Source organism: Eurosta solidaginis, chromosome 3 (assembly GCF_040869045.1).
Source record: "Eurosta solidaginis isolate ZX-2024a chromosome 3, ASM4086904v1, whole genome shotgun sequence".
Taxonomy (NCBI): Eukaryota; Metazoa; Arthropoda; class Insecta; order Diptera; family Tephritidae; genus Eurosta; species Eurosta solidaginis.
Genome location: NC_090321.1, coordinates 150,815,942 through 150,840,424, shown reverse-complemented (window position 1 = coordinate 150,840,424; position 24,483 = coordinate 150,815,942). Strand labels below are relative to the sequence as shown.

General features: G+C 36.2%; 1 protein-coding gene across 2 annotated transcripts; it reads right to left on the bottom strand.

Moving 5' to 3' along the window:
• Window positions 1-18,779: 18,779 nt before the first annotated feature.
• Window positions 18,780-24,184, bottom strand: LOC137244365 (uncharacterized). 2 transcript variants are annotated; one of them, XM_067773283.1, is made up of 5 exons: window positions 23,975-24,184; window positions 22,176-22,332; window positions 21,935-22,107; window positions 21,702-21,861; window positions 18,780-21,646 (listed from the first exon to the last, which is right to left on the bottom strand). In XM_067773283.1, exons 1-5 carry the CDS (start codon window positions 24,077-24,079, stop codon window positions 21,159-21,161), a joined length of 1,083 nt encoding a protein of 360 aa, XP_067629384.1. In that variant the 5' UTR covers window positions 24,080-24,184; the 3' UTR covers window positions 18,780-21,158. The 2 variants fall into 2 exon arrangements, 1 of the variants encoding a protein (XP_067629384.1); XR_010950931.1 differs by lacking the exons at window positions 18,780-21,646; window positions 21,702-21,861; window positions 23,975-24,184 and adding an exon at window positions 22,637-22,732 and having other exon boundaries at window positions 21,919-22,107.
• Window positions 24,185-24,483: the final 299 nt, after the last annotated feature.

Sequence of the window (24,483 nt, the reverse complement as noted above, 5' to 3'; positions counted from 1 at the left end):
TACGCGCTTCTTGTTGCGTTGTGCCTCAGTGAGCGCTGCAAAGTAAGAAAAAAGGATGTAAGGTATGTGGGCGATAAAAAGAACGCTTCTCTTTTGTAACTGCAGCGGGGGAACCTATGATTATAGGTGCTGGACCAATAGCAAATGTTGTGCTACTTATATTTGAAGTCAATGTTTGTGCGTGTGTAGCTGCATTAATAGTCATGGTGGTGCTACTGATATTTTTCGTCATTCCACATGTTGGCGGCCCATTTGAATTAAGCACGTCAGAGGCGCTGCGCTTCAAAAATGGGGTTTTGGATGCGTTCGATAACAGCCTTGTACTCCTATCTGAGCGCGCTTGCAGCAGGCTCTTCAAATAAAACTAATTTCCTATCCGATTCTGGCTCCATTGGCTCATTAACTTGCTTAGCCGCTGTCGTTTGCTTGAAACTCATTTTCATTCTCTTCGAATTTTTGCACAAATTTATCTGCATCTGAAAAATGAAAAAAAGTGAATAAAACAAGACTAAGTATAAAGAAACAGCTCATTACCTTTCTTTTGCGTTAAATATCAGAAAACCAACTTTATTTGTTGATTTTCTTTTTTCCCAGCACGTTGTTTTGACGGAAAAAATAGTGTCATATCTTTTCATACATCACTTTTGACAGCAGAAATTGAAAGACCGATTGACAGTTTATGTTCCAGCGGCAACAACAAAATACACGGGAGGGTTGCATTTTTGCTAATGCTTCTACCTGGTAATTGTACCATGCTAGGTACCAAGGCTGAAGTGATGCGAGCTGAAAATAGAGAGAAAAAGAGAAAACAAATCCCACTAATTTTCTATGTGCTTTCATGCCATTATGTATTGCCACCGCGTGGAGCCTTTTAGTTCCGGTTTATACAAATGAAAATACACACGTACATATTTTCGCGGTCGTGGCAATTCATAAAAAGAATATTTAATAGCAAAAGAAAATTTAGTGAAAATTATCGCGAGTTGTGCGCGAACATGACAGGCCGAACAAAAAAAGGAAAAGTGATGAAACTAAGGCACACGAAAATAGAAAAACCAAAATGGTCAAATATTGGTGAATGAAGTGTAACGGGTGCACTATGAAAAAATGTGTTTTTCGTTGTAGAGAAATTATTGTGAAAAAAAAGTAGATTAAGCAAACAAAAGGAAAATTCCGAGGAGTAAGGGCAAGTAGTAATGTGGAAAAAAATGATGCAAAAAAGAATTTAGAATAAGCAACTAGAAAAATGGGATTTTTCTGCAAAATAAAATTCAAAAGTTCAAAGAAAGAAATATAAAATTTTGCCATATAAAAGAATCAAAAAAAAGGAAATCAAAATTAACAATTCTTTCAAACTAGATGTTTACCAAAAAAAAAACGTGATAAAAGTGGGGGTGAATTATTGCAGTAAATATTGGATAAGTGGTGTACAAAAAAAAAAAATAAAATATTATGACATATATTAGTGACACTAAGTGATACTCACATCACTAGTCTGATGCTAAGTAAATGAAGCCACAACAACAATAAAGCAGGCAGTCACTTGTATCTACATAAACGAATCAATCATTATGTCTGCACATATGTACGTTCAGGCAGCGGAGAGAAAATGCACAAACACATGCATATATCTTATCTGAGATGCGCTCAAAAGTAGGCAATAATTTGTGCAAGTAACACTCACATATACTCGCGCATATGAGAAGCTATAAACGTAGTTATTCTTACTTATTTACTTAATTGGCGCTTAACCGTCTAAACGGTTATGGCCGTCCAACAAGGCGCGCCAGTCGCTCCGCCAACCAGCGCCAATTGGTCACACCAAGGGAGTTTAAATCGTTTTCCACCTGGTCCTTCCAACTGACTGGGAGCCGCCCTCTACCTCTGCTTCCATAGGCGGGTTCCGATAGAAACACTTTCTTGGCCGGAGCATCATCTTTCATTCGCATAATATGGCCTAGCCAGCGCAGCCGCTGCGTTTTAATTCGCTGGACTATGTTGATGTCTGCGTATAGCTCGTACAGCTCATCATTAAATCTTCTTCGGTACTCGCCATCGCCAACGCGTAGAGCTCCATAAATCTTTCGAAGAACTTTTCTCTGGAACACACCTAAAGCCGTTTCATCTGCTGTTGCCATTGTCCACGCTTCTGCCCCATATAGCAGGAAGGGTACGATAAGTGACTTGTAGAGTTGATTTTCGTTCGCCGAGAGAGGATTTTAGTTTACAATTGCCTACCTAGTCCAAAGTAGCTTTTATTGGCAAGATTGATTCTTCGCTGGATTTCAGTGCAGATGTTGTTGCTAGTGTTGATGCTGGTTCCCAAATAAACGAAGTATTTTACTATTTCGAAATTATGGCTGCCAACAGTAGCGTGGTTGCCAAGGAGCATATGCGCTGACTCTTTGCTCGATGACAGCAGGTACTTCGTTTTGTCCTCATTCACCATCAAACCCATCTTTACCGCTTCTTTTTCCAGTTTGGAGTAAGCAGAACTAACAGCGCGGGTGTTTGGGCCGATGATATCAATGTCATCAGCATATGCCAGTAATTGCACACTTTTATAGTATATTGTTCCAGTGCGGTTAAGTTCTGCAGCTAGTATAATTTTCTCCAGCATCAAATTAAAGAAATCGCACGACAGGGGTCACCCTTTCTGAAACCTCATTTAGTTTCGAACGGCTCGGAGAGGTCCTTCCCTATTCTGACTGAGCTGATGGTGTTGCTCAACGTCATTTTGCACAGCCATATAAGTTTTGCGGGGAAACCAAATTCAGACATAGCGGCATATAGGCAGCTCCTTTTCGTGCTGTCGAAGGCGGCTTTAAAGTCGACGAAGAGGTGATGTGTGTCGATTCTTTTTTCACGGGTTTTTTCCAAGATTTGGCGCATAGTGAAAATCTGGTTGATGGTAGATTTACCAGGTCTGAAGCCGCACTGATAAGGTCCAATCAGCCGGTTCACGGTGGGCTTCAATCTTTCGCAGAATACACTTGAAAGGACCTTATATGCGATATTAAGAAGGCTGTGAACTGGGCCAAGAACACTTAGATTCCAACCGTCGGGCATGCACTCTTCCGCCCATATTTTGCTAAGAAGCTGCCACATACGCCTTACCAACTGCTCGCCGCCGTACTTGAATAGCTCCGCAGGCAATCCATCAGCGCCCACGGCCTTGTTGTTTTTCAATCTGGTTATTGCTATTCTAACTTCGTCATAATCGTGCGGGGGGACATATATTCCAATATCATCGATTGCGGGATCGTGTTCTTCATCTCTGCGTGGTGAATTGCTGCCTCCATTCAGGAGAACAGAGAAGTGTTCCCTCCATAATCTAAGCACTCTCTGGACATCAGTTGCAAGGTCGCCGTTTTCGTTCCTAAAGGAGTTTGCCCCGGTCTTAAATCTTTTCGTCTGTCGCCGTATTTTTTGGTAAAATTTTCGGGCGTTATTCCTGGTGGCTAGCATCTCAAGCACCTCGCACTCACGCCTTTCTGACTCTGCTTTTTTCTTCCTGAAAAGGCGTCTCGCTTCCTTTTTCAACTCATGATAGCGTTCACACACTCCTCTTGTCGCGCTCGATTTTAACGTAGCCCTGTAGGCAGCGTCTTTTCTTTCAGTTGCAACGCGGCATTCTTCATCGTACCAGTTGTTTTTTCGTGGTCGCCGGTAACCAATTTTTCCCTCGGCGGCAGTACGAAGTGCTTTGGAAAGTTGTGCTCTCAGAGAGCAGGTGTGAGAATCGAGTTGCAAAATCATTGGCAGTCTGTTGTGATTGAAGCTTTTCGACCTCTAGCTTTCCTTGTGTTTTTTGTTCCTTGGTTTTAGCCGCGTTGAGGAGGGTGCGTATTTTGGCTGCAGCGATATAATGGTCCGAGTCGATGTTAGGTCCTCGGATCGTGCGCACATCTAAAACACTGGGGGCATGCCGTCCGTCTATCACATCGTGATCGATCTGATTGCGAATATTTCGATCAGGAGACAACCATGTAGCTAGATGTATCTTTTTATGCATGAACCTCGGGCTGGATATGACCATATTTCGAGCACCGGCAAAGTCAATCAGCCTCAGTCCATTAGGAGAAGTTTCATTGTGTAGGCTGAACTTTCCGACTGTAGGGCCAAAAACACCTTCTTTGCCCACCCTGGCGTTAAAGTCACCAAGCACGACTTTTATGTCGTGACGGGGGCAGCGCTCGTATGTGCGTCCTAATTGTTCATAAAAAGTGTCTTTCACCTCATCGTCTTTCTCCTCTGTCGGCGCATGGGCGCAGATGAATGATATATTAATATATATATATTGCTTTTATTCGGATAGCGGCGAGACGTTCGTCCACAGGTGTGAACGCCAGCACTTGGCGACAAAGTCTCTCTCCCACCACGAATCCGACGCCGAAACTGCGCTTATTCGTATGGCCACTCCAATAGATGTCACAATTTTTGATCTTCTTTCTTCCTTGCTTCGTCCAACGCATTTCTTGGATGGCGGAGATGTTAGATTTTGCTTTGACGAGGACATCAACCAACCGGGCATCTGCACCAATCCCATTCAGGGAGCGGACATTCCAGGTGCATGCCCTCAATTCATTGTTCTTCAAACGCTTGCCATGGTCGTCATCAATAGAGATTGTATTTATCCGAGGCTTGTTGTTATATTTCATTGGAGTATGGTTTTACGTGGCGGGTCCCAAGCACAGCGCACAACCCGTTCAGCGGGGGTGAAAATATTACTTTACCGCACCTAGAGGTGTACAGACGCTGCCGATGAGATCTCCCCCGGCTAGCCCTTAAACCGATTATGTCAGAGTGGCCTAGCCAGGTTGTCGCCTTCTCACATTAGCTCACATTAGCAAACATCCGTTTAGCGGCTACCCAGAAGATACTTGGCCGCAAGCGACCGGCAGTAGTGAGCTGCTTGAACCGCATGCAAAAGAATCGCTCTGGCCATTCCCAGGTGAATGGCGGTCAGAAGCTTTCCCCACTTTCGTGGACTTCTACACACGTATCCACCCTCCCAACATAGTTATAGTTGGTAATTTTATAGCTGCTAACTAACTAGTAAATTCTAGAATAGAACCGCCTAGAAATATGTCAACGAGGAAACCAAACACTATAAAAGCAGCAACAGTTGAGGCACGAAATTCAGTTTGATTTTTTTTTTTTTAGTGTTTATTTATTTCGATGTTGATGATCTTACATACTAAAATAAACAATAGTTTTCATTTAATAATACAATTATACAATGACTCTAGACGAGTTCTCATGTACTTGGCGGGCTACATATGATATAATATAACATTTTATTAGTTGATAACACTTATGTGTAACCGCTTTAACTTAAAGCATGTATGAACCATGATTATGTTGCAAAGAAAAAAAACATTAAAAAACAATGCCTGATTAAATATTTTTAATAAAATTTTAAATATTTAACGAGCTCGAGGCCATATACATATATATTCAGATTAAAACCCGGATAGATTTTATATATATGTATATATTTTAAATTTTATTTAGTCGATATTTCGACCTCAATCTGAGGTCAAGACACGCACATATTTGACGATGAGAGTCTAGTATCATTCGATGTTGTTTCCCTATTTCCCAGTATTCCTGTGGATCATGCCTTGGAAATTATATCGTCCAAATGGAATCTGATAGAACCCCATACAACTCTGACCAAAGAACTGTTCTTGGAAGTCGTACGTTTTTGTATTAAAGAAAATAGGTATTTTAAAGTCAACAATTAAATATATGAACAGCGTGTAGGAATGCCGATGGGGTCACCGGCATCGCCGGTCATAGCAGACATAGTAATGGAGGAATTGTTAACAAAATTTGCAGAGGATGCGTCTCAAAAGCCCCGTTTTCTAACAAAATATGTTGACGATCTGTTTGCCATTGTGAAAATGAATGCAGTGGAAGACATGATAAATCTATTAAACAGCTACAATAGAACTATCAAGTTTACATTTGAAATTGAAAAAGATGGATTACTACCATATCTAGATACGCTGGTAGTAAGAAAGCACAATAAGTTATCCTTTGATTGGTACAAAAGACCCACTGCATCGGGCAGATTGATAAATTTTTATTCAAAGCACGACAAATCAACCATAGTCAACACAGCGAAAAACTTTATCAAGAGAGTTTTATCAATCAGTGATACGATATACCATGGAACAAATATAGAAATCATTACGAAAATTCTGAAAGACAACGATTTTCCTTTAGGTCTAATAAGAGGCTATATTCACGGCTATTTTACAAAAGCTAACACCAATCAAACCTTTAATGATAAAACTAATAAAATATATAAGACATCCACGCATGTTCCGGGGCTATCAAATAGAATGAAATATTCCAAAATGTATGACCGTCAGAGATTTAAAATAGCATTTACTTATAATAATACCGTCCAGAAAATATTCAGTAATACAAAATAGAAAAATAAGACAAATCGGACGTTATATACCGGATTCCTTGCAAAAATGACGGGTCCTACGTATGCCCTAAGGTATATGTTGGTACAACTAAGTCCAGACTAAAAACAAGGATTTCCGCGCACAAATCAAATTTAAAAAATTGCGACCACCCTAATGAAAACAAAACAGCTTTAAGTCAGCAGCATTGCAGAGAAACCGGGCACACTCCAGATTTTGAGAACGTAGCAATAATGCAACAGGAGAAGCATTACAACAAAAGATACACACTTGAGATGTTGTTTATTATTAACGAACCGAGAGAGAAACGAATGAACTACAAAGCAGATACGGAAAAATGCGCGTCGGCATACCGCCAACTGATCAAGAGGAGCAACAGGAAGCACTATGAGAGTTTGGCCTATTATTTAGTTAGTTTAATGTATTTCTGTTTGTGTAAAAATTTGTTTACCATTACTGTATATTTTTTGGATGTTTACTTTTTCGGTTCTATTGCCTTCTTGTACTTATGTTTAATATCGTAAAATTAGTCGACAAGCTACACCCAAGAGTGTAAATTTATAAATAGGTTTTTATATTATTTATGATTTTAATGTTTCATGTTTGTTTTTTACAGTCTTGAGAATGACCTCAGATTGAGGTCGAAATATCGACTAAATAAAATTTAAAATATATACATATATATAAAATCTATCCGGGTTTTAATCTGAATATATATGTATATGGTCTCGAGCTCGTTAAATATTTAAAATTTATAAATCTAAGGCCGAAAATAATCAGAAGATAATTTTTAATAAAAGATAAAATTAAGTAAGGGAAAGTTATGTCGGATGTCCGGCATAAGCAGGTGTTGTGGTTATATGTGATTTAGCCACCAGCATTGTTTTATGATGGAAGATGCTTCTAGTTTGTCTCTGGTAGAGATATATGTATTAAAACGTTTGTTTTCTGTGTTAATTGTTTTCGAGGTGATTATTTTCATATTCGCTCTTCTAAAAATGTGATAGATTATCGGTATGTGATCTTTATTTTGTATAAATAAATTCCTGTCAAGGTAAAGGAATTATTCTGGGGGTGTAAATCCATTTCTAACAGCAAGGGAAAAATATTCTTCGCTTTCGTAGAAGGGTGCACTTATCAGTGTGTTATTGTCATTGTTAAGACAGCGTAGTATATGTCTCCTTGTCAAATTTATTATGTGCCAGTCAATTTTCGGTACTTTTGCTGTACTATAGACCTTCGCATTCGAAATGTATTTGGTATAATTACTATTTGCAGACCTGTACAAGGAAGTACAGGATCTTAAAATTTTACGTTCAAACTTTCTCAGTCTTTCCATGTATGATGGGGATATGTTAAACCAAATCTGGCATCCATACGTAAGTATAGGTCTTAAAAGTGTTTGATACATAATGCATTTCAGCCTTTTATCCAAAAATTTTGTCGAGAACATTTTTTTATAAACATGGAACGCCTTAGTAGTTTTCGTTATTTGGCAGTTAATGTGATCGTTATAGTATAAAAATTTATCCAGATATATACCAAGGTATTTCATTCTCTCGGATTGTTTAATTATGAGATTGAATTCGTTCGAAATAATTTGGAACTTTTCCAATTTTTTTTAATATTTGAGTTGCATTTTTTGATAGGGGGGCGAAAAAGGACATTTTCACATTTGTTAGCGTTTACTTTGAGTTGCCAATCTATTGTATATTCTTCGACAGTATTGTATTTACTCTGGAGATTTGTGTTTATGTTAGTAATTGAACTATCTGAGTGATAAATAACAACATCATCGGCAAATGCTATTATGTTGTCTATTTTATGTAACAAATCTAGTATATAGATATTAAAAAGAATGGGGACATTTACAGTACCTTGCTGCAGTCCATTTATTATATTAAATTCTCTTGTACTTTTTATACCATTTGTATATACCGAGAATTGTCTATTAGAGAGCATATTATAAATTAGTATTACAAGATGAAGAGGGAATTTGTATCCAATGAGTTTTGTTATGAGTCCTTTTACCCACACTTGATCGAAAGCCTTTTCCATGTTGAGAAAACAAGCTCCTGTGAAATATTTTTTATTCCAGTTCCAGTTTATTTCGGAAACCAGAAGGCTGATGGCGTGAATAGTTGAGTGCCCATATTTAAAACCGAATTGTTTGGAACTTATTAGGTTATTATTTTCGATAATTTTATTAATGTTTATGTTTATAGCTACCTCGAAAACTTTACTAATATTTGGGAGCAAGCTGATTGGGCGAAGATTTTTGATATTGTTTTTATCTCTGTTTTTTTTAGGTATCACTATAGTTTTGGCGATTTTCCAAAGGGATGGGAAGTATGCATTGTTCAACATGTTGTTGAAAAGCGTACAATATTCTAAAATTATCTCTGTGGATAAATTTTTTAGGACGATATTTGATCTAAGCCTGATGAGAGTTTGCCTTTCAAATTCGCAAATACATCTGAGAGGTCGTTGGGAAGAATGGAGAATCTTTCAGTTTGTTCTTCGGAAAGGTAAATGTTGTTTTGGTTGCTTCGATGCTGTCGAATAAAGTTTTTGTTTTTAAAAACTCATTGAAGCAATCTTCAACCTGTGAATGAATGAGGTTTTCAGGTTTGTTCTGTTTTGGAGAGTGGATTGATTCAAAATGAACGCCAATTATATCAACTATTTCTTTGCCATTTTTATACTCAGTTGAGCAGAGCTCACAGAGTATATTAAGTTTGATTGGATAACGGTTGGTTGTACATATATAAAGGAATCGAGATAGATATAGACTTCCATATATCAAAATAATCAGGATCGAAAAAAAATTTGATTGAGCCATGTCCGTCCGTCCGTCCGTCCGTCCGTCCGTCCGTCCGTCCGTCCGTCCGTAAACACGATAACTTGAGTAAATTTTGAGGTATCTTAATGAAATTTGGTATGTAGATTCCTGGACACTCATCTCAGATCGCTATTTAAAATGAACGATATCGGACTATAACCACGCCCACTTTTTCGATATCGAAAATTTCGAAAAACCGAAAAAATGCGATAATTCATTGCCAAAGGCGGTTAAAGCGATGAAACTTGGCAGACGGGTTGTCGTTATGACGCAGAATAGAAAATTAGTAAGATTTTGGACAATGGGCGTGGCACCGCCCACTTTTACAAGAAGGTAATTTAAAAGTTTTGCAAGCTGTAATTTGGCAGTCGTTGAAGATATCATGATGAAATTTGGCAGGAACGCTACTACTATTACTGTATATGTGCTAAATAAACATTAGCAAAATTGGATGAAGAACACGCCCACTTTTTAAAAAAAAATTTTTTTTAATTCAAATTTTAACAATAAATTTAATATCTTTACTGTATATAAGTAAATTAAGTCAAAATTCAACTCCTATAATGATATGATGCAACAAAATACAAAAATAAAAGAAAATTTCAAAATGGGCGTGGCTCCGCCCATTTTCATTTAGTTTGTCTAGAATACTTTTAATGCCATAAGTCGAACAAAAATTTACCAATCCTTCTCAAATTGGGTAGGGACATAGATTCTATGACGGTAACTGTTCTCTGTGAAAATAGGCGAAATTAGTTGAAGCCACGCCCAGTTTTTATACACAGTCCACCGTCTGTCCTTCCGCTCGGCCGTTAACACAATAACTTGAGCAAAAACCGATATATCTTTACTAAACTTAGCCCACCTACTTATCTGAAATCACTTTATCTTGGTATAAAAAATGGCCGAAATCCGACCATAACCACGCCCACTTTATCGATATCGAAAATTACGAAAAATGAAAAAAATGCTATAATTCTATACCAAATACGAAAAAAGGGATGAAACATGGTAACTGGATTGGTTTATTGACGCAAAATATAACTTTGGAAAAAACTTTGTAAAATGGGTGTGACACCTACCATATTAAGTAGAAGAAAATGAAAAAGTTCTACAGGGCGAAATCAACAGCCCTTGGAATCTTGGCAGGAATACTGTTAGTGGTATTGCATATATAAATAAATTAGCAGTACCCGACAGATGATTTTCTGGATCACCTGGTCCACATTTTGCTCGATATCGCGAGAACACCTTCACATATACAAGGGCCACTCGCTTTTAAAACCCTCATTAATACCTTTAATTTGATATCCATATCGTACAAACATATTCTAGAGTCACCCCTGGCCCACCCTAATGGCGATATCTCGAAAAGGCGTCCACCTATAGACCTAATGCCCACTCCCTCTTAAAATGCCCAGTAACACCTTTCGTTGATACCCATATCGTATAAACATTCTAGAGTCACCCCTGGCCCACCCTAATGGCGATATCTCGAAAAGACCTAATGCCCACTCCCTCTTAAAATGCTCAGTAACACCTTTCGTTTGATACCCATATCGTACAAACATTCTAGAGTCACCCTTGGTCCACCTTTATGGCGATATCTCGAAAAGGGTTCCACCTATAGAACTAAGGATTACTCCCTTTTAAAATACTCATTACCACCTTTCATTTGATACCCATATCGTACAAACACATTCTAGAGTCACCCTGGCCCACCCTAATGGCGATATCTCGAAAAGGCGCCCACCTATAGACCTAATGCCCACTCCCTCTTAAAATGCTCAGTAACACCTTTCGTTTGATACCCATATCGTACAAACATTCTAGAGTCACCCTTGGTCCACCTTTATGGCGATATCTCGAAAAGGCGTCCACATATAGAACTAAGGATAACTCCCTTTTAAAATACTCATTACCACCTTTCATTTGATACCCATATCGTACAAACACATTCTAGAGTCACCCCTGGCCCACCCTAATGGCGATATCTCGAAAAGGCGTCCACCTATAGACCTAATGCCCACTCCCTCTTAAAATGCTCAGTAAAACCTTTCGTTTGATACCCATATCGTACAAACACATTCTAGAGTCACCCCTGGCCCACCCTAATGGCGATATCTCGAAAAGACGTCCACCTATAGACCTAATGCCCACTCCCTCTTAAAATGCTCAGTAACACCCTTCGTTTAATACCCATATCGTACAAACACATTCTAGAGTCACCCCTGGCCCACCCTAATGACGATATCTCGAAAAGGCGTCCACTTATAGACCTAATGCCCACTCCCTCTTAAAATGCTCTGTAACACCTTTCGTTTGATACACATATCGTACAAACATTCTAGAGTCACCCTTGGTCCACCTTTATGGCGATATCTCGAAAAGGCGTCCACCTATAGAACTAAGGATTACTCCCTTTTAAAATACTCATTACCATCTTTCATTTGATACCCATATCATACAGACACATTCTAGAGTCACCCCTGGCCCACCCTAATGGCGACATTTCGAAAAGGCGTCCACCTATAGACCTATTGCCCACTCCCTCTTAAAATGCTCAGTAACACTTTTCGTTTGATACCCATATCGTACAAACATTCTAGAGTCACCCCTGGCCCACCCTAATGGCAATATCTCGAAAAGGCGTCCACCTATAGACCTAATGCCCACTCCCTCTTAAAATGCTCAGTAACACCTTTCATTTGATTTCCATATCGTACAAGCACATTCTAGAGACACCCCTGGTGCACCTTTATGGCGATATCTCGAAACGGCGTCCACCTATGGAACTAAGGATCACTGCTTTTCAAAATGCTCATTAACAGCTTTCATTTGATACCCATATCGTACAAACATATTCTAGAGTCACCCCTGGTCCACCTTTATGGCGATTTCTCGAAAAGGCGTTCACCTATAGAACTAAAGCCAATTTCCTTTTAAAATACTCATTACCACCTTTCATTTGATACCCATATCGTACAAACACATTCTAGAGTCACCCCTGGTCCACCTTAATGGCGATATCTCGAAAAGGCGTCCACCGATAGACCTAAGGCCCACTCCCTCTTAAAATGCTCAGTAACACCTTTCATTTGATACCCATATCGTACAAACAAATTCTAGAGTCAGCCCTGGTCCACCTTTATGGCGATATCCCTAAATGGCATCCATCCATAGAACTATGGCCTACTCTCTCTTAAAATACTCTTTAATACCTTCCATTTGATACACATGTCATACAACCACATTCCAGGGTTACCCTAGGTTCATTTTCCTACATGGTGATTTTCCTTATTTTGTCTCCATAGCTCTCAACTGAGTATGTAATGTTCGGTTACACCCGAACTTAGCCTTCCTTACTTGTTAATAATGTAATTGTTGGTTGAGGTATTTTTTTCAATAACGGTACAATCTAGTCCGGCTTCTTGTATGAGTGGGGATGCAGCAAATGGAATACAAAGATGACTGATAGTCTCTCCCTGATTTTTTATAAAAGATTTTTTAATTTTTGACATTTTAAGAGGATCGCTAGTCTTGATAAAGGATAGTTTTCGTTCAAGTTGCTTGTTTATGTGTATTTTGATGTTGTCCTGAATTAATTTCTTTATTAGTTTGAGTTTGGCTTTTTCTTGTTGTATATTGCTATAAGAGCAATGTAATTGTAGGCGATTATAATTTTGTATCAAAGTAAGTGTTTTACTTTTTTCTAAAAGCAATGATTTTAAAATTGGTATGTTGGTGTGTTAGTAGTGCTGTTAGATTTTGTATTTGGTACATTCTTCTCTATGGCTGTTAATATTATTTTGTTAAGTTTATCTAGGTGATGTTCGATCTCAAAGTTTTTCAAGTTCCTATTGTCCGGTGTCCGCGTTTTATTTTCAAGTTCTGAAGTCAGGGTGCTTTTAAAATTTTTCCAGTTTGTTTTTTTGTAGGCCAAAAATTTTTGTTGCGAGTGGCCCAGTAATGTGAATAAGCTATTTTTGTCTCTACGAGCGATAATTTCTATGGCGTTATGATCGCTGTCGTAGTTAAGGCGGTTGAGACAGTTGACTGTGTCGTTGCTTTTTTGTATGTTTAGTCTATGGTCTGCAATACAGATATCTAAAATCGAATTAGATCTTAAGTATGACGGAGTGGCATATAGATTGCAGCGGTATCTCATCTCATTCGACGTAAGCCAATCTTTTAGTGATTTTCCTTTAGAATTTTTTTGGACATTACCCCAGTCCGCGTGCTTACTGTTGAGGTCTCCGGCTAGTATGTAATAATGATTCAATTGTTCAAGATTAAGAGCTTCGAAAAATGAATTGAGTTCTGTTTTAAATATGTCATTATTGTTCCCTGCCGGATAATATGCTGCTATTATGTATAATATATTATTTGGAGGCATGTGTATTTTAACAATGCAAGTTTCAAAAACTGTTAAGTTATCAATTTTACGGTTAAACACTTTGGTAAATTTTATATTGTCTTTGATTAGGATCGCTGTTCCACCACCTCTCATACCTGCCGACCTATCTTTCCTTATTAAATTATATCCAAGAAATTTTAACTTATGTTTCGGATTTAATTTAGTTTCGTTAAGTAGTAGTATATCTGGATTTCTATCTTTTATATATTTACTTAAGTCTAATCTTCTGCATAAGTTTATGAGGGAGTTAACATTAAGAGAAATAATGTTTAAGTGAGGTATATTAACAGTTTGTAAGGGACCACCACTCATACTGAGTCCATAATACCACATATTGCATCGACCCTTGCAGTCTACAATTCTAGTTGTTTTTGTAGGTTTGTAATTTGATTACTTAGTGCTAAGATTGTATTTTTTAATTCTAATAGAAAAGAATTTTGCATGTTTTGGTTATTGATAGTACCAGAAGCAACTCGATCTTCTCTCAATACATTTGCATAGCTTACATTATGATTAGTAGATTTGTTGTAATTAATAGGGTGATTAATTTTAGTCGTAGCTAAACTTTGTTTTTTCAGTCTCATTTTCTGTTGCAGCTCTTTATAGCGTTCACAACCTCTGTATGATGCTGGGTGTCCATGTTTTTTGCATAGTACGCAGTATGGGTCTCGTTTTTCTGCTGAGTTATCTTCAGAAGAAGGGCATTATTTGCTATTGTGTATCCCACTACATTTCACACACCTGGCTGGCATATTACAATTGGCAGCACTATGAAAAACATTTTGACAATTCCTACATTGTGGGATTTCGGGTCTGCGTAGATGTTCCCATTTGATACAGTGATATAGTATGCATTTGATGGCTTTTAATTCATTAACGTTGCTGTCAGCGCTTACTTGTACCATGAATATAAGAAGCGTTATCTTTTTCTCTACAGATTTCTTCGTAGTGAATTGACTTAGGGTAGAAGGGGAGGCTTCGACATGAGGGAGGCTTCGACTTTTTCAAATTTGGCCGCCGTTATTACTGCCATTGTTCTTATTCCACCAATAAACAGTAACCAAATTGAGTGTGACGCTGTCATGAAAGTTATTCAGTGCTTGTTCGACGGCGATAGTATGCAGACGAGATTTTTTATTTTTGAAAAGTGTTGATGTAAAAATTGCTGGAAAGTATTCGCGTGTAAAGTGTGCAATATATAATATACAACATGAGTTTTCTGCCCATTAATATTGCAATAAAATTAAGATTTATTGCTTTTAAAGACTTTTTCAATAACACTAAAATATATTTTTTGGAGCGAAAAATCTGAAATAAGTGCACGGGGGAGGGTTCGACAATATGTTTTGGGAGGCTTCGACAAATTGTCGAAGCCTCCCTTCTAGTTTTTTTACTTATCAAGTAATATTTTACAGCCATCAAGATGCCAAATATCTACAAAAGAAAGTTCCCTGAAAAGATCATCAATGAAGACAAAATGAAAAAACCCTTCGAGGAGAAAAAAAAGAAACACCATCAAGCGCTGCTCGGAAATATAACTTGAAGCGGACAACACTAATATCTCGAATTTCAAAATAGCAAGCGCAAGCATCAAGCGCTGCTCGGAAATATAACTTGAAGCGGACAACACTAATATCTCGAATTTAAAAATAGCAAACAAATCTTGGAACTGTTAAAGATTTTCAGTCGAAGTTTTCTTCCAACTTACAGCTGCCCAAGAAAAAGAATTAACGGTTTACTTCAAGAAATGTTCAAATCTTCATCATGAATTGAGGTATGACTTGGGTAGACGATTCGTTTTTGTTTTGTTTTTATGTTAACTGACAAAAGACATTTCTTTTACACTGGTGTAGTCGTGGAAGTTGAAAATTCGACGTGCGTCGCGAAATTCCTCCGAATGTAGAAGACAGACACTTGGTTTCAAAGAAGGATATAATACGCATATTGCCCACACCTGAACATCTACCAGGAACTTCACGCACGCAAAGCAAGTTATTTTTAACTTTGATTTTTCAAATTTAGATGTTCGTTAGGAGTACAGTTATATTTAATTTTATGCTTACATTTTTTATGTTTTTGTTCGAAAAATTTGTTACTGTATTGAAATAAATAAAATCGAATATGAATTAAAAATCGTATTTAGAGTTTTTTCCAACATCCTTTTTTTATTTTGCTGGTTAAATTGCTCTATTTGATAAATGTCGAAACCTCCCACCCAATGTCGAAGCCACCCAGATGACTGACGAAGCCTCCCTAAGAAAGGGAGGTTTCGTCATATTTTTTGTTTCTGCTTATTTGATTATAACTTAAAAAAAAAAAAAACATGTGGAATATTAACCACAAATCCAAAGTGTCATAAACATACATGGCATCAGTAATTATGAAAGGAGTTATCTATTTCTCATTCTAGTTTCTCAAAAAAAATCATTTTCTCTTAACCTGTCGAAGCCTCCCCCCTCTACCCTACTTTAAGTATGGTGAGATTTTCATTTTGGTAGTGTTGAAGCTCATTTAAGATTTCTTCGCATTTGGTATTGCCGTTAAGGCCTTTCAGCAGATAAGTTTTAGTTTTTAAGCATTTAGGTGTATACGAATAATATTTTACCTTGGCTTTTTCAAAACATCCGCGGACTATTTTATAATCGTCGAGATTTGTTAAATAAATCGCTATTTTATTCTGGCGATATTCTTTTATTTTAAATTGAGTTATCTTCAAACCATCTTTAATCAGTTCTATTATTTGTTTAGATTCTACATCGAATGTAATAATTGGAGGAATGTTTTTGCTGTTGCTTTTGTTTTTCATATTTGTATTTGCTTTTGGTTCTTGTTTATTTGTTACACTTGCAGCTGTAGCTTTGGCTGCTGCTGCGCTTGTTGATGGGTTGCAGTTGTTGTTTATAGCATGAGCTCGTGTTTCTTCGGTATCGTTACTTAGCTTGTTGGTTTGCACATATTGTTGGAATTTTATGAATGCTTCATTACACTCTTCTAGATCTTCATCTAGTATTGCGTAATAATTGTTTTTGGTGGGTTTTGACATCGTGTTTTCTGTCACGCTGTCATTTTTTCTTTTTCTTGTCAAGTCATTATTTGATGATTCTATAATTTTATTGAACACAGAGTCAAGCGCATTGCGCTCGCACATAATTATGAACTACTATTTCTGCTAGTTTTATACTACACTTGCAACTTCTGAAACAGTGATTTAGGTATTAAATAATTTGGTTTTTCGAAATTCAGTTTGATTTAAGCACGGTATCTGTCGAGCAATAGAAGTGTTATTTTGAAAGTAGTCTAATAAAGACAATTTTGCATTATTGAATATTGGAGTTATTTATTCAACAGTTTAGTGATTCGAACGTTAGCAGAAGGTTGCAAAGAAGAGGAATTGCACTAAATTCGTTACAATATGTATAATAATATCGCCAGTTAAAAATAACATACATTCAAACCGAAATCCATACGTAGGGTTTACAGGAAAACTAAAAAAAGCGTATAAGAATGATCATAAATAGAAAAGGTTTTGTAAAAAAAGTGTAAAAGCATTGATCGTTCGTCGATCGCTGCCGTGTTGTATCACATTCAGGTTGGTGGTCCGGTGCCGGCGTTGTTGTGGTGATTTCGGAGCGGTGATGAGCACGCTCTCTGCCTTGGCGATCTTCTCACCACTTCGCCCGCTGTTTCTTGCCGTTTGATGCAACAATCCGCCCCAGTGATGGACTGATTTTACTCACCGTCACGACTTATTTGATGTTATTTGCTGAGATGTAATGTAATGCGATATAATGTTATATGTTGTGGTATGATATGCTTTTGATGAGACGTGATGTGGTTTGGTGTGATGTGATGCGTTGTGTTGTGGCAGTGTCCGATGGGGGTGGATATTGTTTATGTGTATGTGAGTTTTGTTGGCCACCAGAACGGTTGCGGCAGCGATACCTTTCACAATTTTTGATCACTATTACCTGGTTTGGTGTGTGTTGCTACCTTTTTTTTCGTTGAGTTGCCTTACTTTTGGATGTGCTGTTTGGTGTGCCGACTGATGTTGGTCCAAGGTGTCGCCTGTGGTTATGTTAGTGTGGTGTAGTTTTATGTCGCAGGGGGAGGGGTCGCTGGTGAGTTGTTGCGTTGGTTGCTGCAACTCACTGGCGTGGTTGTTGTCAATACAAGAGGTTGTGAAGGCTGTTCGCTGCGAATGCGATGGCGTGTCGCCATAATATTTGCGAGTATCTCTTGATGCAGGTATATGTTACCTTGTGGTGCTGATGTGTATCTGTGTTTCTGTGTTGTTGCAGTTACTGCACGCAGAAAAATTTTCATGTTGAATCAACACTTTTTCAGGTTATTATTTTTCAACACTATCGCTCAGGTTGTTTTAACATGAATCTACTTTTTCACTGTTCCTACATGTCTGATCAACATGAAGGAACAGTGTGAATTTAACATGATTACAAACGTTTGAATCAACATGACTTCCTGTTAATACAACATTATTAGTCTCGTTAAATTAATACTATTTCATGTTACTCTAACACGATCTGACATGTTAAACTAACACTATACTATGTTGAAATAACACGATATGTCATGTTAAACTAACACGATCTATCATGTTAACTTAACAGGGTTTTATTGTTAAATTAATACGATCTATCATGTTAACTTAACAGTGTTTTATTGTTAAATTAACACGATCTATCATGTTATTTTAACAGTTTTTTATTGTTAAATTAACACGATCTATCATGTTATTTTAACATGGTTTTTATTGTTAGATTAACATTCTAAAAATAAAACACTTCGTTTTTGGTTTTTTAAATTAATTTAATTTATTTATGACATTTTTTATTAAGGATTGTTTTTTTATACAAATATGGACATTTTGAGTGGCACTCGGTGTACGCGCTCTCGCATAACAAAAAAAAAATAAGGCATATAAAAAACTTATGTATAAAAAAAACCTTTATAATTCAATTACAAGTTTTTTTATAAAAATATGTATACTTATTTTAATAACAACTTTTTGAATACTAATTGCTTTTCAATCGTATACATTTTCTGTTATTTCGAATAGTATGTGTATGCAAAGGAGGTGAAGATATTTTATCCGCATTTATGAAATTATAGCTGCATAACTTTTCTCCTACAATATATGACTGCGTATGTGAATCAAAGTTTATAATTTGATGCTGAGAACATATAAAAAATAGTTGTTTTAGTGAGCATACTGCAATATCTTCAACCTCAAACAAGTAAACAACAACATCTTTTATAATAAAAAAAAACCTATTTTGAAAAGTAATCCTTTAAAAGTTACTTCTGAATAAAACTTGTATTTTGAAATATCATATTTAATTTGAAAATTGAATCCGTATTTTAATCCTGTACTGTCAGGCAACAGGAATTTCATATGAATGCTTAAATCAGGCTTAAAAAAAGTTTCGTTTGATATATTATACGAGAATTTTAGTGCAGCTGTTATTGAAAGACTCCATGGAATATTTACTCGAGATGTAATTGAATTTGAGTATGTTTTGAAAATTTTGTGAACAGCTTCAAATCTCATGCACCATATTTTTTTTAATGGTCCACATTTTTTTATTGAAGAAACATAGTGTAATAGGAAATGGAACTTTGGTTTTAATGGGTTTTTGAACAGTGACTTATATAAATAATGGTGCTTTTCAATAAGTGACTTTAATGTGTTTAAGCTGCATTCGCCTATCTCCAACAGCAGCAAAATATCAATAATTTGCAAAAGTACTAAAAAAAAATTCCATACTTCATCTCCTTCCGGTACTAGGTCACTTATTATAAATGCAAATGATGGACAAAGCACATCATTTCCCTTGCTGACATTTTAAATTTCGAATTTCTTAAGTTATTCAAACTTATAGGCGGAGAGCTATTGCCGATTTCAGTTGGTCCATAGGAAAACATTTGCTTTCTATAGTTGAACGTTTCGAGACTAAAATATTTTTTTGTTCTATGAAATTCAAAAGAACTTCTGAAATGTCGTAATGGCAAACACCTTCAAATAAATCGTGCATCAAATCGAAATAAAAGTTATCTACAATATGAAAACTAGTTATGTCGTTAAAAATACAAGTTTCTGTTATGCCAGTCAACTTGAAATCCTGAATAGCACAGTCGGAAATATACGACTGTCTATTTCGTAAAAATTCGGTGTGTTCTGATATATCCGATTGCATATTAGATTTATGTCTTTTACAGTTACGACAATAGAAGTTTGAATTAAAACTACTAGTAAACCCCAATATAGAGTTTAATCCCAAGTTATCGCCAGTTATAAGAGCAAGGACAAAGAAAACATGAAATTCACCCTCAGCAGTAGTTAAAACTATGCCTTCCGATTCTAAATGTTGAATAACTTTCGATCATGTGATTTAAAAAAACCTGCTACAAATATGTTTTCTAACGTTGATAAGTGATGGTTGGGAATTGTTGGAAAGTTATAATAAATACCACATACTGATTGATTACAAGCATGGGAGCCCAATGGATTACCAATTCCAAACTCATCGAAATATAACACGTATGGAATAACCAATTTATTTTTAAAGCTTAACATTTTTTGTTTCCAGGTTTCACCATTAATAACATTTGCATACACATCCTGCTTTGACTGTATAATTTTTATATTTTCTAATGTTAAGTATAAGTTATTTTTAGTTTCGAAATATTTTTTGATTTGAAATTCGATTGGCATTAAAACGCCTGTAACCTTATTTGAATGTAGTCCGGGATTGTTATTTACTATTATTTCAGAAATTTCTTCATTTATTATATATGCAGTGGGAGGAGCAAAAATCTTTTCACGTTCAAGTAATTTGAAAAAACGGTATTCTTTAGTTATATTTTGAAAATTAGAGAAAATGTTTTGGAAATTATTTTCTGCATTTATTCTATTGTTATGATCTTCAATATAGGGCGCCATAAATTTCAAAACATGTTCTTGGATTGGCTTTAAAATGATCTCATGCATATCCTGTACAATAGAAAAAACATCTTTTCTTGTAAAATTGTTTTTGTTATGCAAAGATAATACAAACTGATTGAAATTCATATTTGGCACTCTATTGCTTTGCAAAGAATTTAATTTATTAATTTGATCATTTACTATAACTGAACTTACTATATGCTGTAGTGTATTGTTTTGTAAACTTGAAATGATGTGGTTATTTTGATAAATTTTGCAGCTACTGTTATTAGTAATGCAGTCTTGAGCTGATTTGGTATGTACAGTTCGGTGAACTCTGTTTAAATGATTTTAAAATGAATACATGTTTGAAAAATATTGACCACATTCAGGTATAGTACAAATAAAATTTTTTATCTTACTACACACATGGAATGATTTTAAATGGTGGACTAATAATTTTGGATTATGTCCACTAAAATTACAAGCAAAGCACTTAAACATTTTGCGGATTTAGTTAGACATTTTTTTTGCATTTTCCAAATAATTAATTAACAACAGTAAATTAGAGTTAACTGAGCAGTCGAATTTAAAAAAGTATTTTTCCATGAAGTCGTACAAAAATTTAGCTTCTATTGGGTATTTAAGGTTGAATACATGAAATAATTTAAATAAAATATCAAGCGCTCTAACAAATGTTGGAACTTTATACAGTACACCATCAGAAACAATATAATAACTTTCTAAGCTTTTCAATTCTTCGCCTATAACCAATATAAGTGGTTGCAGTGTAGTACATTTTTCCATAGCTTTGCCTTTTAATTCGTCATACCGTCTTTGGTAGTCATTTATATATTCACAGTGCAGCACTGTGACGTTTTGGGCGTCACATATAGATGGTTTCCATTTAAATCTCTTACTATTGGGAGTATTACCAGTTGAAATTAGTGGTGGTTTTAGTATAGAATGCATAAGTAAAGTTATTATACAGTCGGTTGAATCTAAAAGAAAAATAAATTTAAAATTACGTCAACATTAGCCTAGTATACAATTTACCCGAATCAACATTTTCATCAATCATGAGTAGCATGTTGTTTGATGCATTATCCTTAATTTTGTCTCTCATATAGGGAATAATAAGTCGTCTAAAATCCGGCCATTCATTGATCAAATTATTTGCGCTGTCTTTGTACTTTGCTATAAAATCGATTTCAATCTAAAATTTGAAATAATAATAAAACTATAAAAATTAAATAAATTTGGGTAGAAGTGTATGTAGTTTAACTAACCAATGTATATCCAAGTGAGTTTTTAAGCAGCGGCCAATCAGTAAAAATATTTACTTTTCTATTGAAAATATCCTGTTGCCTTATTTCGATCGTTGCATTCCACTTCTTAACAACTTCACTCCAGGGCTCCATATTGTGTGCAAGCCACAATTTGTCCGCAACTGCATTCTGATCTATAAAGTAAAATGGTGAGTTAAAGATATATTCAAAGGAATTGTGTTAGTGAAATAAAAAATATTACCACTGGTACAGGGGGCCGAATCCTTTCTTGATGAAAGATCTGTATCATCCAATAATATATGTTCTCGTTTCTTGTTAAGTTTTCTACGAACGTTTGTTGCCTTATCGTACAACTTTCCTGTAGGATTTTTGCCCTCCCGGCGGTTGCAATAATAGCGCTATATAAAATAAAAATTTATATTTGATTGAGTGTAGGTCCACAACATACGAATTAAATAAAATTGGTAATTGTGTAGATTGCACGTCAACCCGAAAAATGTCGGGAAAGGTACCAAAAGACGCGTTTCGCAAACCTCTGAATATATTAGTTTTCCGCTCGTGGATTCACATTCCGCGTCCTTTGGCGCATTTTCCGACGTGTTTTTCGAGTTGACATCTAATCTACACAATTTCCATAAAATTATAAGATGCGCCACTTAAAATAGAAATTTCTATTTGATTGAGTGTAGGTCCACAACATACCAAATTATAAAACGCACCACATAAAATAAAAAATTATATTTGAATTAATGTATGTAGGTCCACAATATACGAATTAAATAAATTTATAAGACGCACCATTTAAAATAGAAATTTATATTTCATTGAATGTAGGTCCACTGTGTAATGCTGCGCTGCATTGCATTATAGCGCCGCATTGCATTATGACTGTGTAACGCTGCGCGGCATTGCATTATGTCGCCAGTAATACTAATCGGTACTTTGGATATGCTCGAGCAAATGGTAATTCCTGCTATGACCTACAACTTTATAATGAACTTACCATATTTTCAGAGGGAAACAAAGTTATTATTTGCTCTGAAAAGTTTGCAATATCTTTCATTGCCATGCATTCGTTTTTTCGGTGAAATAGTTCACAATAATCCCAATCAAAGCTTCGCGATCACTGTCCAGCAGAAAGAAGTTTTCTTTGTGGTAATTAATTATGTTTTTGCCTTTGGGCGAGGCATTCAGAATCTCCTCTAAGTTGTTTTGTGCTATTTCGGAATTTTTGAAGTCTTCAAAGGAAGTCATCTCGCTCCTATTCGAGCTGAGAGGCGAAAGAGTGGGCGCCTAAAAAGATAACAATGGTATTCACGATCACGACGCAATGGTATTGCATCGTTGCATAGCAAAACAATGTCAACGCATTTGCAGAATGCGATACAAAAAATCTATTGCATAGCTATTTATCGCATTGGAATGCAATGTTTGACATGAGTGCTGTCAGACGGTCAATATGAATCGTGAGTATCGTTAAGTATGTGTATTTTACCATCTCATGGTCAAATATGTGCGAACGCAAAGTGTGGATGACAAAAGCACGCAACACAGTCAATATTCATTTAAAGTATTGTGATCCGTGATCCAGATTTCACAATTTATAAATATTTTTCAGTGAAAAGTTATTGGCAGAGAACTAATAATTTTACCGGGTCCCAAATATCTTTTGACAGAAATAAAATATCGGGTCTTCGCTTTAGCATTATGCATACCGAAGTCAAAACGCATTTTTCAATACCCCTCCCGACATTTTTTGGCGATATTTGAAACAACCCCGAAAAATTGTTATTTTAAAATACCGAAATCCCGGGATTCCCAAAAATCTTCGGCGTTCGATGCCTTACTACACAGTCAATATGGATCGCAATCAGTGGATCACGTCATTAAATATTGAACGTCTGACAGCACGCTATCGAACAGCTGATTTGCTCATTGAATAGAAAGGGCGCTCACGATTCGGAAATTTACAACCCATATGCAATTAAACATGAATACCCCTTATTACAATCAGGCAAATACATAAAAATTAAAACTTACTTCGTTTTGGCGCCAGTGTGAAAGCCGCTCCCTGAATTTTATTCTTAGCCCAATCTCTGTCTTTGGGAAAATGTCTGCCAAGTCAGCATCGTTTAGAAGACACATGCTTTCAGCATCTAAGCCACAATCTAAAAATTAAAGAAAAATCGTTTCATTAAAAGCTTTCTAAATTGCCAAAGCAATTGTAAAACTGCCAAAATACGTCCAAAAATGTCGGAATAGGTATCAAATGACGCCATGCCCAGTATTTCTGCGCAGAACACTTTTTGCCTAATGTTATTACAACATCCACATGAAAACTTGCAACTTTGATTGCAAATATCTTTTCACAGAAGGAAACAAATACCAAACGCCTTCGGATTATTGATACCGAGGTAACACGAAAAATTACACAAATTACTTACCCAAAACTCTTTGTAAAACTCGTTCATCAAATTGCATCCTACTGCAAATAATTTCGCGTAAAGCTTCCACTTCTTTATTCGGAGAATAAACTAATATTTCTTCTG